Source organism: Pelophylax lessonae (genome assembly GCF_965119305.1).
Source record: "Pelophylax lessonae genome assembly, chromosome: 5".
Lineage (NCBI taxonomy): Eukaryota > Metazoa > Chordata > Amphibia > Anura > Ranidae > Pelophylax > Pelophylax lessonae.
Genome location: NC_138772.1, coordinates 40,076,059 through 40,095,419, shown reverse-complemented (window position 1 = coordinate 40,095,419; position 19,361 = coordinate 40,076,059). Strand labels below are relative to the sequence as shown.

Genomic DNA, 19,361 nt, shown 5'->3' with positions numbered 1-19,361 from the left:
CTTTCTTTCTTTCTTTCTTTCTTTCTTTCTTTCTCTCTCTCCCTCTTTCTCTCTCTCCCTCTTTCTCTCTTTCTTTCTTTCTTTCTTTCTTTCTTTCTTTCTTTCTTTCTTTCTTTCTTTCTTTCTTTCTTTCTTTCTTTCTTTCTTTCTTTCTTTCTTATATATTCCATATATGATCATTTAAAAATAATGTATATTCATGACCACAAAAGCTCCAACTGCCAGCTGTTTTCTCTTTCTTTCTTTCTTTCTTTCTTTCTTTCTTTCTTTCTTTCTTTCTTTCTTTCTTTCTTTCTTTCTTTCTTTCTTTATTTCTTTCTTTCTCTCTCTCTTTCTCTCTCTTTCTTTCTTTCTTTCTTTCTTTCTTTCTTTCTTTCTTTCTTTCTTTCTTTCTTTCTTTCTTTCTTTCTTTCTTTCTCGTTCTCTTTCTTTCTTTCTTTCTCTCTCGTTCTTTCTTTTTTCTTCCTTTCTTTCTTTCTCTCTCTCTTTCTTTCTTTTTTCTTTCTTTCTTTCTTTCTTTCTTTCTTTCTTTCTTTCTTTCTTTCTTTCTTTCTTTCTTTCTTTCTTTCTTTCTTTCTCTCTCTCTTTCTTTATTTCTTTCTTTCTTTCTTTCTTTCTTGTTCCATACATGATCATTTAAATAGAATTTATATTCATTACCACAAAAGTTCCAACTCCCAGCTCTCTCTCTCTCTTTCTTTCTTTCTTATTCTCTCTCTCTCCCTCTTTCTCTCTTTCTTTCTTTCCTTCTTTCTTTCTTTCTTTCTTTCTTTCTTTCTTTCTTTCTTTCTTTCTTTCTTTCTTTCTTTCTTTCTTTCTTTCTTTCTTTCTTTCTTTCTTTCTTTCTTTCTTTCTTTCTTTCTTTCTTTCTTTCTTTCTTTCTTTCTTTCTTTCTTTCTTTCTTTCTTTTTTCTTTCTTTCTTTCTTTCTTTCTTTCTTTCTTTCTTTCTTTCTTTCTTTCTTTCTTTCTTTCTTTCTTTCTTTCTTTCTTTCTTTCTTTCTTTCTTTCTTTCTTTCTTTCTTTCTCTCTCTCTCTCTCTCTCTTTCTTTCTTTCTTTCTATCTCTCTTTCTTTCTTTCTTTCTTTCTTTCTTTCTTTCTTTCTTGTTCCATACATGATCATTTAAATAGAAATTATATTCATTACCACAAAAGTTCCAACTCCCAGCTCTCTCTCTCTCTCTTTCTTTCTTATTCTTTCTCTCTCTCTCTATCTCCCTCTTTCTCTCTCTCTCTCTCTTTCTTTCTCTTTCTTTCTCTTTCTTTCTCTACTTATATATTCCATACATGATCATTTAAATATAATGTATATTCATGATCACAAAAGTCCCAACTGCCAGCTATTTTCTCTTTCTTTCTTTCTTTCTTTCTTTCTTTCTTTCTTTCTTTCTTTCTTTCTTTCTTTCTTTCTTTCTTTCTTTCTTTCTTTCTTTCTTTCTTTCTTTCTTTCTTTCTTTCTTTCTTTCTTTCTTTCTTTCTTTCTTTCTTTCTTTCTTTCTTTCTTTCTTTCTTTCTCCATACATAATCATGTAAAAAAGAATGTATGTTCATGACCACAAAATTTCCAATTCCCAGCTGAGCACCACATTAATAATTTTAATTCAGTTTATTTTAAAGAGAAATGAGAAAAGTTTTCCATCCTTTACCTTCAATTTTTTGAAAACGATTGTCCCCATTAAAGCCAATATTTAGAAACTAGAAATGATTTGACATGGCAAAACTTTAAAGGCACAACACAAGCTTACGGTTAAACAATTTTATTGTACATCAACAAAACTTCAATGAAAAACAGTTTACTATTCCATATTACATATGCTTATGAATAATTGTGGATGAACCAAACTGGCGGCATTGTAATAATTATAATAATAATAATAATATTTATCTAAATAAAAATATCTGATTTAATAAGATTCTCTCAATGTGCTTTCAAAAGCCCACAAGTCAGAATCTCAGAATCCTAATAGAACTTGAAGCCAAGGTCTCGCCCATAGTTGACACACTCCATAGATCCTGTGCGGAAGTTATTCCTGCCACCATTCTTGTGCCTTGTACTGGTGTCGGCTGTCCTCTGCACCCCTCCTCTATTCATAGAAGATGTGCTATAGCTTCCATCTTTAAAAAAAGGATATGTGAATGGAGAAGGTGGACCTTTCATTCATCTACTTGTCCTCCATTCTTAGAGTGCTTTCCATTCATGGAAGCCATAGTTCAGATTCAATGAATGGAGGAGGGGTGGAAAGGGGGAGCATAATGGGAACTCTGTCACAGGTCCAGTGGTTTGTATTAACCCCTGACAGCACCAGGAGTATGAGGGTAATGGGGGGCAGAGGACTTCAGGTTTCAAATAGGACAGCCAGCACCAGCACAAAGGACACTTATTAATAAATGTAAGTATCCTCCCTTGTGCTAATTTAAAAAAAAAAAAAAAAGCAACGAAACTTAGGCTTTACCATTAGAAAATCAAATTTTTAAAATAAAATTGTAACCGTTTATGGCTAGCTTTACTGATAAAGAACATAATAGGAGCATCCAGGTCCAGAACTAACCCTGTAATATATTTGCTGTATAACATATACTGATGTCACCACACTGCTTCACCCTCAGAGAATATTTATTGATCGTCGTGGCTCGTGTCGTCCCTTGATAAGATTGTTTACAATGAAGTAAAAAGGTTGGCACAAAACCAGTGACAGCTGACAGGGCAGCATTACCGTAATATAATTTGCTGTAACCTGGACAGATGGGTTATAGGTCAATAGTAAAATAAAGAGCTGTTATCTTAAACAAAACACCATTCACAAAGCTGCAGGAAGGATTTTACAATGGTTTGTCTTTTTTTTTTTTTTATGATAATTTCCAAATGGAAATATTCTGTCCTGTCCTTTGGAAGACAGGAAATATATTTTTGATGGAATGACCTTCAATCCATGTCTACAAAACTGTATGGCAAGAATCTTTGGTTCTAAGCCCCATCCATCCCCTGCAGAGTAGGAGGACCAGACGTCCCTGGTTTCCCAATTTTAGGGGGTGGTCCCCAGAAAAAAATGTCCTTGATCACATCCCCAGTTAAAAGAATGTGTCCCCGAATTCTTTCCAGCTTTAATAATGGCCCAGGGCAGCAACAGGTAAGCCATTTTGGCAATGATTCTGTGATTAGCCTGGAGCAAAAGGAGGGAAGGAAGGGGTGTGTCTGCTCCCTACTGTGTCCCGGGGTTTTTGATGATGTCATATGCTGATATTACGGCTTGTGCAGAGTTTGTTGTGGTAGGTGAGTATATGGATTATTTGCTGCCTCTCACCCACTCCGTTTGTCACCCACTCCGTCTCCCACCCACCTGTGACCGCTCCGTCTCTCACCCACTTGCCGTAAGTAACACCCGGGCGATACCGCTCTATCCGGCATGCGATCTCAAAGGTCACGTGGTCATGCCCCGTGGGTGAGAAACGGAGCGGTATTGGGTGGGTGGGAGATGGAGCGGTATTGAGTGGATGCCGAACGGAGCGGTATCACCCGGGTATCACTTATGGCAATGGGGTGAGAGATACCGATCTGCCAGCAGATCTGCTAATGTGGAATTGCTTATATCTTTTGTACATATGTGAGTGGCATTTCAAGTGTGTATGTTCAATAACATTTGTAAATGGAATTATGCCATGTGACATAATTTTACCCTTACATGATCAATATTTGGAATATTGGTAATATCAGCCAGTTCCGGGGTCGATACAGATATATCGGCAAAAGTGAATATCAGCCGACTGATAATCAGATAATCAGTCAATCCCTACTAACCAGTCCCCACCTGATGCGTTTCGTCAGTAGGCAGACATCTTTAGGGGAAGAGGTCACTCTTGTTTGTCAATAAGACAACATTTATTCTTGGTAATGGGTTCATAAGTGTCTAGTGTAAAAAACAGACCTTTGTCCCTGCTGAGGATTTTCCATCACTTCCTATCTGGTGAACCATGAGAATAAGTCAAGGGAAACGCTCTAACTGAACCCAGGATAGCAGTAATGTAGCACCCCCTTACTACCTTATAGTGGTCATTAGGGATTCCCAGTGGTCTGGTGGGTTGATATTTAACCTCAAGTTTGGATTCCTAACCTTCTGTAAGTTTTAAGGAATTGAGCGCAAGTACTTTTGGAAGAGTTAACAGAGTTTATTTGATATGAAAAACCATGAAATGGATGGATTAGGGAACAGGATATCCAAAAAAGACCATACAAAGATTTGAAATCCTACTTACAGTCAGTACAGAAAAGGACCTTTTATGCCAGACCAGAACTCCCTGGATAAGCCACCAGACCTCTTACCAAGCTCTTACCTCTCGGGACACTCTTCCAGAAGATGTGTGTTATCCCCCAGGCAGCAAGCCTGGGAGGGTAAAGACAACTAAACATACATCCTCCCTGGCCAAAGCCTGAAAGAAAGAGTCTGTTAGGATACGGGCGGCTGGAAGGTTGTATGGTGCATAATGAAAACCTGTGGCTTTGCGTAACTAAAAGGAGGCTTTATTCACCCAATGGCTTACATATAATTCTGATAAATTTTGTAGGCATATTGGCAAGACACCCATGAAGAAACCTGAAGGCACCCCAGTGGTGGTGTATTTTGGTTTTGTGCTGCCCTAGGCAAGACTAGAATTGGGCGCCCCTCTCCCCCCCCCCCCCCCTATGTAAATTTGCCCCACTGCTTCATTTTTAATGGATGTGACTCCCTCCTAAATTGAAGGACTACAAGTCCCAGCATGAATCCCTGAGATCTCACAAGGGGGGTGAGAGGGGGTGGGAGAGAGAGAGAGGGGTGGGTGACAGAGGGAGAGAGAGAGAGTGAGGAGGGATGAGATAGAGGGGGGGTGGGTGAGGGAGGGAGAGAGAGAGGAGGGATGAAAGAGGGGGGGGTGGGTGAGGGAGGGAGGGAGAGAAAGAGGGGGGTTGAGAGAGAGAGAGGGCTGATGAGAGGGGGGGAGGTGAGAGAGGGGGTGAGAGAGAGGGGAGATGAGAGAGGGGATTAGAGGCAGAGAGAGAGGGGGATGAAAGAGAGGGGTGAGAGAGAGAGAGATAGAGAAGGGGGGTGAGAGAGAGAGAGGGGGGGTGAGAGAGGGGGGTGAGAAAGAGAAAGAGAGGGAGATGTGAGGGAGAGAGAGCGGGGGTGAGAGAAAGGGGGGACATAGGGGAAGGGTGGGAGAAAGAAAGAGAGGGGGTGAGAGAGAGAAGGGGCGAGAGAGAGAGGGGGTAATAGAGAGAGAGAGAGAGAGAGGGGGGGGGCTGAGAGAGAGAGAGAGAGAGAGAGAGAGGAGGTGAGAGAGAGAGGGGAAATGAGAGAGGGGATTAGAGAGAGAGGGGGGGGTGAGAGAGATAGAGAAGGGGGATGAGAGAGAGAGAAGGGGGATGAGAGAGAGAGAGGGGGATTAGAGAGAGAGGGGGATGAGAGAGAGAGGGGGGATGAGAGAGAGAAAGAGAGGGGAATGTGAGGGAGAGATTGAGGGGGGTGAGAGAGAGGGGGGGGAGAGGGGGAGGGGTGGGAGAAAGAAAGAGAGGGGGTGTGAGAGAGAGAGAGAGAGAGAGGGTGTGTGAGAGAGAGAGAGAGAGAGAGGGGGCTGAGAGAAAGAGAGAGAGAGGGGGTGAGAGAGGCAGCTCTAGCAATCAGTGGCCAATAGAGTCTAAGGTGGAGGGGGGGGGCGGCTTTTTTGACACCCCCCTGCAAAGTGCCGCCCTAGGCCTGGGCCTTGTTGGCCTAGGCCAAAATACAGCACTGCACCCCAGGGTGCCTGGGCATCCCAGTTGAAAAAGGAAAGGGGTTCAACGTTAGAGGCAATATTTTTCTTCCAAAGCAAATACACTTTTGCACACTGGTACTCACCAGCCTGGGCACCCTGGTTGAAAAAGGCTTGTCTAGCAGATTGCTTGCTGATCTATACAAACTGGTCCAATATGGAATACATCAGTAGGCTCATTTGTTCATTCTACTTGTTTGCTAGAACTGATTAATGTGACGGGTGCCATTTGTGGTATTAACTCCAAAAAACAGATTACAATATTTCATTTTTATCCCTCATTTTCAGACTCGAGTTGTCCAAGGAAAGGAGCCTCCTCATTTGCTGGCCATATTCAAAGACAAACCCCTCATCGTATACAAAGATGGAAGCTCAAGGAAAGGCAGCCAAGCTCCACCTCCAGCAGTACGACTATTTCAAGTGCGGAAGAATTTGGGATCCATTACAAGGATCAATGAGGTAAATAAACCTTTCTCAATGGCATCAGTTTGACATCAATTTCACGGTTCTGAGATCATTCGGAATTCAGTAGTAAGCATATTTAACCCACAGTTGGCCTTCTAATGTGCATTTGTTCTAATTCAAGCAGGTTTTGCATTCCTATAGAGTAAGGAATGCTAAACATTTATGTAAATGCAAAACTCACTTTGAGTGAGTTGGTTGAGACAGGCCCCACAGAAGATCAGAAGGAGTAGAGAGGCAAATACCCAACATGCAATAGTAGGCATCACCCCTTAGGTGGCTTGGTACACCACCCTTTGGTAGACTGTGGACTGGGAGCATGTACATCTAGATCAGCCTTTGTTAACTTTTTTTACCCTTTAGGGAACCCTTGTCAAAAATACTTATTCAGACATTTCACAGATTACATTAGCATGCTTACTAAATTTTGGAATATTGTATATTAATTACAGGAATAAAAATATGGCATACATAACATTTAAAACACTGGGCAGATCATCTTTACACCCCCCCCCCCTGCTCTATACAATAGCATTTTCAGTAAAAGTTTTGAAATGAAGTGAAAAGAAGTGAAGTAAAAGAAAAGCAGACAGTAAAAATTGTGGTGCCCCCCAATAAAAGTAATTGGTATAGACATGCCACCTTGCATTAGTGGTCAGGGTAGTGTGACAGTACAAGGCCCTGCCACTATCTAACCCTGCCACACAGGGTTCACACAAATGCAGACTATGGGGCCAGTGCCATCTTAAGAGTGTTAAAGGGCCCCGGGCAGTGCACTGCATTGGGGCCCCGCCTACACAATCACCCACGAGAATAAAAATGCAAATTATCGATAAGGCGATATTTATTGGTACAGCAGTGCCAGGCTAATGACAGCTTCCAAGTTGGGCAGCTGGCTCCAGTGAACACACACAAGGACGGGAGTCAGACTCGACTGTCCTGTGTGCGCCTGTTCCCGTGGAGGCAGACAGGCATTCCTGCAGTTGTGGGCTCCCCCTCCACGGCCCAAGTGGCCTGACAGCAGCGCATGGCCAACAGGCACTTGCTACCTGCTTAGTTCGGTGGCGGGATGCACACGGGAATCGGGACTAATGCTTGGCTGGGGCTGGGTCGCTGGGGCCCCCTCAGGCCAGTGGGGCCCCGGGGCAACTGCCCAGCATGCCCATTCGGTAAGATGGCCCTGTATGGGGCTCCAGAGTATTGAGTTAGAGTGGAGAAGACTATTACTGTGGTTTTCTCCGGGTTTTGGTATTCCTAGATTGCGTTCTAGAGTCAGGAGGCTTCAAAGAGCTTTGGGACAGAAGAAGTCTCCAATCCAGTGTCCGGATCTTAAAGAAGACCGGCAGGCTGTGTGTGCAGGTGAGGTTTGCACACCTATTATGACAGGCTTGGGTATAGCTCAGGTCTCCTTTTAAGAGAGGAAGCCAGATGGCTTGGTTATTATTTTTACAGTGCCTGTTTTGATGGTGAAAACTCCCTGTGTGGGCAGCTACTTTGTGTTGGACTTTAGTTTTGAGAAAGGCTGATTTGGAGGGATGCCATGATTGATATAACTACCCTTGTGATTGAAGACCTCTGCAGACATGTTAATCTGCCGTTTTATTACAGGAGAACTAAAATGGCAAATGTTTGCCCCTCACTCATATGTTTCTTTCGATCCACGTTTGCCACCTTCTCTCCATGTTTCGTCTGCATTCCATGCCTACCTTCCAAACACACATGCACAGTGACCCACCTCTTGAGAGCTCAAGGATTCTAGTTGACACATACCCTGGAGTACAGTATCTTCGGATCTTCATGTCTCTATTGCTCAGACCCTAGACTTCCTTTGGAGATGATGTTGTGGGAATAGCCCATATGGAAATGGACATCATCTTGGGATATCTGTACAAAAAGGTTATCTCGTATTTGACATGTGATTTACTGTACCGTGCAGCCTTTAAACTTTTTTAGTGCCTTTTGAACTCTTATGGATGTGGCTTTACTTCTTGTTATGTGCTTACACTGTACCAATAAATTGCCTAGAAAAAAAATATTATTATGCAGTATTTATATTGCACCAAAGATTAGGAGGGCCCTGCTTGTGGAGCTTATAATCTAAAAAGGGAGGGAACGGTGGTACAAAAGGTAAGAACTGTGGGGTATGAGCTTATGGAGGTGCAATTTTTAGGTGGAGGTGTGGTAGGATTCTCTGAATAAATGCATTTTTAGGGATTGCCTAAAGACCAGCAGGGTAGGAGATAATCGGACAGCTATGGAGTAGGGAATTCCAGACAATGGAAGAGGTTCTGAAGAAGTCCTGGAGGCGAGCATGGGAAGAAGATGTTGAGGGAGCTCTTGGGAAAAAATCCAGATAAACATTTATTATGACCAATTTAGTGTACATAAAATCAAATTCCTACACCAAGTTGTGCATAAAGTGATTCAAATAAAAATATATATGATTATGATTCCACAAATATTATATGACATAAAATTAATTCATATAAATAAAGTGAAAAAAAAAATGTGAAAAAAGGGGAAAAATATATTTTTTTTCACGTTATTTATATGAATGAATTTTATGTCATATAATATTTGTGGAATCATAATCATATATATTTTTATTTGAATCACTTTATGCACAACTTGGTGTAGGAATTTGATTTTATGTACACTAAATTGGTGATTTTATTTTAACCACTTGCCGACCGCCGCACGACTATTTACTGCGGCTACGTCGCTCGCCCACGAGCCTCCCACCCCCGCTCGTTCACTAACATCCCCGCGCGAGTGACCGGTGGCTCCGATGTCCGCCGGCCACTCGCGATCTCCCGCTGGAGAGGGAGAAAGGCAGGCGGCTGATGTAAACAAAGCCACCTGTCATTCTCCCTGGTGTAACTGCAGAGACTGTATGATCCTGCTATGTAGGATCGTATGTCTATGTGATTACATCAAAAGCCACACGCCCCCCCAAAGTTAGAATCACGCCCCTAGGGATACATTTAACCCACTGTTTACCAATAAAGTTAACCCCTTCCCTGACAGTGTCATTTTTACAGTAACAGTGCATATTTATAGCACTGATTACTGTAGTAATGTCACTGGTACCCCCAAAAGTGTCAAAAATGTCAGTCAAGGGTCCCATCTGTCCGCCGCAATATCGCAGTCCCGCCAAAAAAAATCGCATTTTAGTTAAAAAAAAAAACAATAAAAATTACATAAATCCTTCCCGTAGTTAGTAAACGCAATAACTTTTGCGCAAACCAATCATTATATGCTTATTGCAATTTTTTTCACCAAAAATATGTAGCAAAAAACAAATTGGCCTAAAATGTTAAAAAAAAATTGATTTTTACATTTTTTTGGGGGGAATTTCATATAAAAAAAATGTGAAAAATATTACGTTTTCAAAATTGTCGCTCTTTTTTTGTTTATAGCACAAAAAGTAAAAATTGCACAGGTGATCAAATACCACCAAAAGAAAGCTCTGTTTGTGGGGAAAAAAGGACGTCAATTTCATTTGGATACACTGCATTGTTGCACGACCGCGCAATTGTCCGTTAAAGTCATCGCAAAATAGGCCCTGGTCTTTGAGCAGCCAAATCCTCCGGGGCTTAAGTGGTTAATTTAAGTTGCAGCATTATTAGACCAATTGACACAACATTGGCAGAGTATTTAATGAATTTTGATTATTATCATGAATATTTTATTAGCGCGAGGGATTAGCACTACTTAAACATTTATTATGGAACGAAAAACAATTGCAAACACAAATTTCCTGAATGTGAAATGAGCCTTGTATGTCACCCATCTACAGAAAAACAGCAGGTTCACTCGATTGACTTTCTGTATTGCAGGTTAATGCCGATGCTAGCTCTTTAAATGCCAATGATGCTTTCGTCCTGAAACTACAAAATAACTCTGCCATGATGTGGATCGGAAAGGGTGCAAATGAGGAAGAGATAAAGGGAGCGGAATATCTGGTGAAATTTCTTAAGTATAACGCCACAAAAGTGCCTGAAGGGCAGGAGCCAGGTCAGTACAATTTAATAGTTGAATTTAGATATTTTAAAGTCAATTTTTTGTTTTATTGTAGTGAACAAAATATGAGAAGTTCATTGTTAGGGTTTTCATGGTAACAGAGCCTCAGGAACCTTAAGACCTCTGTCTATAGCCAAGTAGCTTATTTAAACATACCCCTCTGAGTATGTTATATATGTAGCCCCCTCCTAGGTAGGTGCTAGTGAGAGAGTATAGTTTTTGGCTCTGTCGGCCTATCAGAGGAGCAGCAGGCAAATCTATATTGCTTTCTGTCTAGCAGAGAGGAGGATCTGTGAGTGAGGTCTGTTCAGTGTGCTCAGTATGTGATTCATTATGTCTAGAGAGTGTTTCACACTGGTCCAATAGGGAGGCATGTTGGACAGTGGGAGGAAACCTAACCAATGGGTACATAGGCTTTGATACAGTCCTGGTGATTGGCAGAGACAGACTGTCTCGGTGCATTCTGGAATACTGTAAAAAAGCCAGGAACAGTCTTTGGCTGGTGAGGAGAGTCCCGGAGGGAGGTTGGCGGCTGCCTCCTCTTCTGTATCAGTGGCACGTGGCATCAGAAGGTCATCCTGAGGGCCAGAGGAACCTAGCTGAACACAGAGGTCCAGGAAAGCTGACTGAGGGAAAGACACTGGAGACCCTAGAAAAACAGTATCATGAGTACAGGGGATTGTGTCAAGGGGCCTGACCTGAGGGGGGCCAGCCCGGAGTCGGATAGTCAGTGGACGGGTGTCAGAGGCCAAGAAAGGGGATACTATGAGTGTCCTAAATATAATAGTAGTTCATAAAGTCATCGGGAAAGAGACTTAACCCTAAATCCATCTAGTGACAAGGTGGATCAACAGCGTGGCTGTATCTACAGATAGATGTCCTCTCAATTTTATGCATAGTTAATCTGGAGTATCCCACTATTCCCTTCTCCCATCCCTATTTAAAATAAAACCCCAAAAACAACTACAAACCCCTGGACTGATCATTGACTGAGCCAAGAAGTAAAGTGTTAAATTGTGAATGTCAGTGTTGCTAACGGTAACCCAAGGGGACCCGAAAGTGTAATATCCAGCAGTCCTACATATAGTATGGTTTGTTCTTGATCCCTACAGATGCATTCTGGAAAAGTCTGGGGGGTAAAAAGCAATATCAAACTTCTCCTCTCCTGGAAACGCAGTTGGATGATAATCCGCCAAAACTTTTTGGATGCTCCAATAAAACTGGGCGCTTCCTGGTAAGTCCAATCTTCTTGTCAAATCATACTTGATTTAGAGCTAGAATGCAATTTGAAGAAGCAGATTAAATCACAGGAGACCAAACCCACAACTGGGTAACCAGAGGTTATTCATAGAGGCTCAGAGCAAAGTTAGCATTATGACAAAAACTACAGGATATATATATATATATATATATATATATACTGCATGTAGCACCCTCCTAGGTAGGTGCTAGGAAAAGCATATACGTGGCCCTGTCTGCTTATCAGGGAGGCCTGATCATTTAGTTGGGCTGTCACGTTTCCAGGTGTGGTCTGTTGAGCCAATGAGGGCTCTTATTGGACAGTGGAGGAAACCTAGCCAATAGCGCATCAGGGCTTATAGCTGTCTCAGTGGGCGGAGTTTGCCGCAATGCACCCTGGGATGGGTTATAAGTCTAAGGGAAGCAGAGTCCCAGGAGGAGGCTGACGGCTGTCTCTCCTCCTGTCAGAGCTGGAGAAGGTGTCCTGGGCAGTCGGCCTAGAGGACGAAGTTTGAGCTGGGCTGCAGAGGAGGGATCCAGAGTGCTGTGGACCGAGTGGAGCTTCCGGTGCTGGAGTTTCGGGGAAAAACAGTGTTGAGTACTTGAAACTGCCCAGGGGTCTGCCTAGGAGAGGGGACCACTCCAGAAGGTCAAAGGGATCCGGGAGCCAGCTAACCAGTAGAGAAGGCTTAGGAAAGGGGGTGCCAGTGTCTAAGCCTTGAAGATAAGAGAGAGAAAGGGGGCGCCGGTGCGGGCTCTGAAGTGTTCAGCAGTGCAGCAGTGTATACAAGTAGCTACCTCAGCAAGAAGTGCTTGAGGGAGCTTAAAGAGGACTTCTTTATTCAGGAAAGCAGTCAAAAGTCAGTTCAGCGTTAACCAGCCTTAAACGGCGTTGACCGGCATCCAGCCAGCGTCAAGTCAGCGCCAATCTGCATTATTCGATTGTCCATAGCAATTTGTGCATAGTTGAGCCAAAGGAGTATCCCACTCATCCCTTCTCCCATCCAAGTTACCAAATAAATACAAAAAACCCAAAGATACTGGACTGGTTCTTGTCTCAGTGCTCACACTTGAAGGAACATGCACAGGGGTACTTTTGTTGCACCCGGTGACCCAGGGGGACCCATATCCAGCAAAACTGCTGGGAATTGTGCTACATGTATATATTACTTATAACTGTATATATTACTTATACAAATATATATTTTCTTATCTTTTTCTTGGTAATATTGCCTTGCTAAAATCTATTTAGCGTCTATACAATCTCTAGGCAAAAGATGTAACAAAATTTAATTTTTTTTTATTTTTTTTATTTGAACTGTGTTTTTAAAATAATGAAAAAACTAGTGCCACTTCAGATAAAAAGTGCACAATTTGGTCTATTTGTAAAGATGATAAGCTTCAGTTTCTATTTCAAAGCATGGCAAGGCTATTTACAAATTAAATAAAATGTGTGTGCTTTCTTTTCAATTTTGCAATTTGTTTTTAAAAACGTCACTAAGAAAAAAAAAAAAAGAACAAAACTGAAGTTGAAATAATAACCACTTACCGCAAAGTGACGTAGGACTACGTCTGCAAACTTTGCGGGGGTATACCGGGATGATGCCTCTAGCTAGAGACACCATCCCGGTACCGTGGTTTACAGTCGACGGTCGGCTTTCCGTCAGTAACAACCGATGCGGCTCGGGAGCCTTTTGATCGTTACCCGGGTGAGCGGGAGGGGACGCCCCCGCCCCCTCCCCCTCCCGCCGCCTTCCGTGACTTTGCTCGGGGCTCCCGTCCCACCGGGAGCCCCAAGCACCCAGCCGACGCGTCTGCCGGCTGGATGGAGTCCCGATCAAAGCCGGAAATGGCTTTGATCGGGTCTCCGATGACGTAACCCGGAGGCGGCGTCCATGACGTCACTTCCAGGTTACTGTGCTGCAAAAGGCGGCAAATTTAAAAAACGGCTGTATGCAAATACGCCGTTTTTTAAAAAAAAACTGTAATAAAGTTAAAAAGTAAAATATAATAAATAGGAAAAAAAAAAAAGGAAAAATTAGAAATCTGCAAATAATTGCTAGCAGGAGAAGGGGGGTGGGGGAGGAGCAAATTAGGGGTTGATTAAGGTTGACTAATGCCTAGTACACACAGGCAGTTTTCTTTCGTTGAACCCAGTGGGCTGAATAAAAAAAAACTGAGGAGCTCACTGTACTAACTATACGATGGTAGTACTGTGATCTCCCAACTGTGCTATTGTGTTCTGACAGGGAGGCTGCCTCCCCTATTCCACTAGAACACACCAGTCAGCGCTTGCAGCCATTGACTAAAGGCTCGTACACACTTGACGAAAATCGGACGAAATATCCTCCGATTTTTCTCTGTCTTCTCAGCGTTCATTACCGTTTTTAGTCGACAGCGCATAAATGTTCACGAAATTTCTCGTCCGATTTTTCTTTTTTTTTGGCACATTTGTTCCTAGACTTCCGGGTTGTCAGCAACTTCAGATCATGCGCGGTCTTTCGTATCCGATTTTTCACGGACGTACTGCATACACATTAAACGAAAATCGGTCGTCTGGGGACGGACGAACAAAATTTTGGTGTTTGTCCCTGCGTTTTTTTTTTCGTTGAAAATGTCGGCATCGGCTGCCGAAAGTTGTGTACACACTAGGCGAAAATCGGACGATTTCACATCGGGCGGGAATTTTCGGCAGGTTTTTTACTAGTGTGTACCCCGCTTTAGAGCGCTAATCTGATATCTGCTGATTTTCCAGCATGCTTGTTCGACGGAGGCTGGTTGTGAAATAGGCTTCTGTCGGACAAGGAATCTGTACACACGGGCTAAATGTCGGCCGGTTTCTACTGTACTGGCTAATTTTAGCCCACATTCGGCCCGTGTGTACAGGGCTGAAGGGTTAGCAATGGATAAATAGGATAGCATAACATTAACGATGTTATGTCACCCTTACTTCTGGGAAATGTTTTAAACTGAGCCAAGGTTTTTTTTTTTTTCTGCCCAAATTTACACTTTAACCAGCTTTTTAGGCCATTTGTATTTGGAGGTGAGAGACTGTGAGCTTTTATGAAAGGTCTAATTTAACCCTAAAAACAGAATATTAGTGGCTTGCCCTTCTAAAATCTACAGAAGTTGATGAACCCATTTGTATTTCCACATGATTGCTTACTACATAATAAACCTATTCAGTATATCAAAACTTTCCCTTCCAAGTTCCCCAGAAGTTGATCAGTCAACATATCCAGTATTCTCCAGTGATTGTTTTTTTATGTCAGGTCTAAAGTGAAAGAAACCTCTTATCTTTACAAGTTCTACAAAAGTTCAATGTGTTTCCCTGTCATTACACACTACTACTAACAAACCAATCCCTACAGCATAACAAACATGGCCTTATTGCTTAACCACTTAAGCCCCGGAGGATTTGGCTGCTCAAAGACCAGGGCCTATTTTGCGATTCGGCACTGCGTGACTTTAACAGACAATTGCGCAGTCGTGTGACGCTGTACCCAAATGAAATTGATGTCCTTTTTATTCCCACAAACAGAGCTTTCTTTTGGTGGTATTTGATCACCTGTGCGATTTTTATTTTTTTGCGCTATAAACAAAAAAAGAGCGACAATTTTGAAAAAATAACAATATTTTTCAAATTTTTCACAAAATTTTATGAAATTCAAAAATCTATTTTTTTTTTTAACATTTTAGGCCAATTTGTTTCCCGCTACATATTTTTGGTAAAAAAAAAATCGCAATAAGCGTATTTTGATTGGTTTGCGCAAAAGTTATTGTGTTTACTAACTAAGGGAAAGATTTTTGTCATTTTTTTTTATAACGAGTAATGGCGGCAATCTGCGATTTTTTTTTTTGTGGGACTGCGACATTGCGGCGGACAGATCGGACCCTTGACTGACATTTTTTACACTTTTGGGGGTACCAGTGACATTACTACAGTAATCAGTGCTATACATATGCACTGTTACTGTAAAAATTACACTGGCAGGGAAGGGGTTAACTTTATTGGAGAAGGAGGGGTTAAGTGTGTCCCTAGGGGCGTGCTTCTTACTGTTGTGGGATGTGGCTTTTCATGTAACAGCAGAGATCTACGATCCTACATAGCAGGACCGTATGATCTCTGCTGTTACACAGGGGAGAATGACAGGCGGCTTTGTTTACATCAGCCGCCTGCCTTTCTCTCTCTGTAACTGACGATCGCGAGTGACTGGCGGACATCGGGTCCGCCGGTCACTCGCGCGGAGGTGTCCGTGAACGCGCGCGCCCCCTATTGGCTCACAGGCGACTGACGTACCCATACGTCACTTTGCCTGCACGGGGCTGACCGGCAAGCGGTTAAACTGAGCCAAGGTTTTGTTTTTTTTTCTGCACAAATTTACATTCTAACCAGCTTTTTAAGCCATTTGTATTTGGAGGTGAGAGACTGTGAGCTTTTATGAAAGGTCTAATTTAACCCTAAAAACAGAATATTAGTCGCTTGCCCTTCTAAAATCTACAGAAGTTGATGAACCCGTTTGTATTTCAACGTGATTGCTTACTACATAGCATGTCAAAACTTTCCCTTCCAAGTTCTCCAGAAGTTCTCCAGAAGTTCTCCAGAAGTTGATGAGTCAACATAATCAGTATTCTCTAGTGATTGTTTTTTTTATGTCAGGTCTAAAGTGAAAGAAACCTCTTATCTTTACAAGTTCTACAAAAGTTCATTAACAAGAATGTGTTTCCCTGTCGTTACACTACTACTACTAACAAACCAATCCCCACAGCACAACAAACACGGCCTTATTGCTTAACAAACCTGTGTTAAAACATTTCAATGTTCTTGGGTCAATGCAGGGCTACCGTTAGAAATCACGGTGCCCCGTACAGCCTATCTGAGACTCCTCTCCCCCCCCCCCCCCCAATTACATTAAAACATTTAAAACATTTTTTTTTTTTTTATTTCATATTTTTAAAAATTAAACAAATAATTGTATTTAAATTTTAGATCTTTGTTTTTACAACACTGTTGGGGGGGGGGGGGGGGTGGATGAAATATTGGGGGTCTAAACAGACCCCTGACATAACATCTTTGAGACAGAGAAAGGAATTGAGGACACAGATTCTTCAATTCCTTTCTCTGTAGCCTCATTTGGACAGAATGTAATTTCGATTCTCTGTATGTATGTATTGTACATGTGGAAGAATTGACAATAAAGTAGCTTTGACTTGACTTGAGCTTTGACTTTGACTGAAGATGAATGGACAGGGCACAGAGGCCACTGTTCACAGTGTGACACATTTTACTATGCTCAGTTATGAATGGACACAGGAGCGATCGGTACTGATCCCTCACTGTGTCCAATTCAGAAAATGAACTGATCCCCCATTCTCCATCCGCCTGTGCAACCGCAGCAGTCGGAGAGGGAGAGGGAAACGAGCTGCACTGCAGGGGGGTGAAGTGGGCCTGGGCACACAGGGGGGGAATCAGATGTGGGCAGTCCAGAGAAGGGAATTGGTGCAGCGGGACGGAAAGACAATTACAGAACAATGCACTGTGTCTCTCCCTCCAGCAGCTAAAAGCCAGTGGAAGGGAGAGGGGGAAAAACCAGCTTTCAGCTGCTGGAAGGAGAGACACAGACACAGTGTGTTGTTCTGTAATTGTCCTCCCATTTCGCTGCACCAATCCCCCTTTTGTCTGGGCCCCCTAGAGGAGGCCCGGTGGTACCCCCCTATTGGCGGCCCTGGGTCAACGTGTTCTTTGGGGATTCTTTCTTTCTATGTCTGGCCTAAAGTGAAAGTTATCTCTTATCTTCATAAGTTCTACAGGAGTTAATGGGTTTGACAACTTTCCTTATACCAGGCCTCTGAAAGGTGCCTCTTATCTTTATAAATTCTACAGATATTCATGGACCAGATTGTCTTTTCCTATGATTGTTTAATATTTAACAAACCTGTCCTTACTGAATAACAACCCTATGCAGTATATGAAAACTTTTCCTTCCAAGTTTTCCAGAAGGTTGATTAGTCTAAATCAGGGCTGTCTTTAACACAGGGCAAAAGGGGCAGCTGCCCCGGGTCTAGTCATTGTTGTGGGGCCCAAAGCAGCTGCCCCTTGAGCCCCCAAATAGTTGATAAGTGGATTCAAGAGGACCCAAGAACATTTTTGCCCAGAGTCCAATCAAGAATAAAGATGGCCCTGGTCTAAATGTGTTCTCTAGTACCAGTATTCTTTATATTAGACCTAAACTGAAAGTAACCTCATATCTTTGCAAGTTCTAAAGAAAGTTATAGACCAGTTTGTGTTCTGCTGTGATTGCGTACTACATTGCAAACCTTTCCTTCCTGCAAAACAAACCAATGCAGAAGGTAAAGCATCCACTTTTTAGTTCTCCAGAAGTTGATGGGTCAACATAGTAGCGAATTTTAGCCGGCAACTTGATGAACATGGAAATATACGGTATATATTTTTTATTGGCAACATGTAGAAAACACAGCGAATACAACAAACGAGTTTCGGCCGTTATGGCCTTACTCCTACTATAATTGCAGTCATTTTTTTTCAGGTTGCAGTTTTTTCCTCTTGGTTTAAATGCTATTTTCTGTTTGATTGATTTTAATTACTGGGTCCCGCCTCCTTAATTGATTTGGAAGTGGACCTTAGGATCTATAAATGTTGTGACTTTCTGTATTTTAGTATGCTATAAGTAAGCCTATAACGGATGAAATGCAATTTTAAGTCTACCCCGCTCCTTCAAATTTTCTTGTCACTGTGGCCAAAAATGAATGTCAATTTGACCCCACTAATGATATCAAAAATGAATGAACATTCTTTCAATGTACTTACAATGAAAAATATCATACAAAAACTAACGTAGAAGAAAGTGGTGAAATATTGGAAATTCTGATGAAGCAAAATTGTTAGTTTTTGTTAATTGTAATTGTCCATATTGTGTGACCTGCTAATACCGCATTTGGCTGCTGGTGAACTGTTTTAATAACATTTGTAACATATATTTAATGTAGGTTGAAGAGGTACCAGGAGAATTTACCCAGGAAGATCTGGCAGAAGATGATGTAATGATGCTGGATACCTGGGAACAGGTAAATATTGTAGGATCAGTTGTTGACTTACTGTATACCAAATGTTCTCAAACTAAGAGCAATGGCGTCTTTTCTGGAGGGGGTCCAGCCTGCTAGACTTCTTTGCCAGCAAAATGCTACATGCTGCATAGAGATGACTTGGTGAAAAAAGCTAATTCAGGTATAGCGGTCTTTGTCCTGTGTCATCTTTGGGACGGTGTGGAGGTGGATTTAAATGTATGAGGACTTGTATTGAATATGTCCACAGTTTTAATGGAGATTAGCTGTCAAGGTTGTATCTTCTTCTGTCTATCTAAAGGCCTATAGGAGCTTAAAATTAATGCAATTCCTGTACTTTTTTATTGCGAAACAAAGTAGATAGAATCTTCAAGTAAAGGAGATGGGAGAGCCACAAAATTTCTCAAGTCTAGAAACAATTTATTTGTTAGCAAAAAAAAAAATGGCTGCACAACAATCTGCTTATACTCTTGCTACTCTTGTTTGCCGAGGAACTCTGTCTTGACTGCTGAGGAGCAGCTCAAAGTATTTAGCCCTGATGAAGGGTGCCAGCATCTGCCCCCTTAAATGTGTTGGCTTTACCTGAGAACCTTACTAAATAATACATTGTTTCTGGAATTATTAAACTTTGTGGTACTCCCATGGCCTTTTCTTGAAGATTTTACCTTAAGGACCTAGTAATTGGTCATTGTACACCATCTCCAAATCTGTTCTGGAAACTGATTGATGTTGGGGTAAACACCCCACCTTCCAGCTTTTGTAAATGCGGATAGA

The 19,361-nt window shown here is 42.0% G+C and overlaps 1 protein-coding gene across 1 annotated transcript in view; it reads left to right on the top strand.

Moving 5' to 3' along the window:
• Positions 1–19,361, top strand: part of LOC309556628 (scinderin-like) — a gene marked incomplete at both ends in the record, with an annotated part of 86,130 nt that overhangs the window by 58,328 nt on the left and 8,441 nt on the right. The window contains 4 exons of the mRNA XM_082259061.1: positions 6,069–6,239; positions 10,082–10,259; positions 11,378–11,499; positions 18,513–18,590. Coding sequence (XP_082115187.1) covers positions 6,069–6,239; positions 10,082–10,259; positions 11,378–11,499; positions 18,513–18,590 — 549 coding nt within the window. The remainder of the gene's footprint in view (positions 1–6,068; positions 6,240–10,081; positions 10,260–11,377; positions 11,500–18,512; positions 18,591–19,361) is intronic.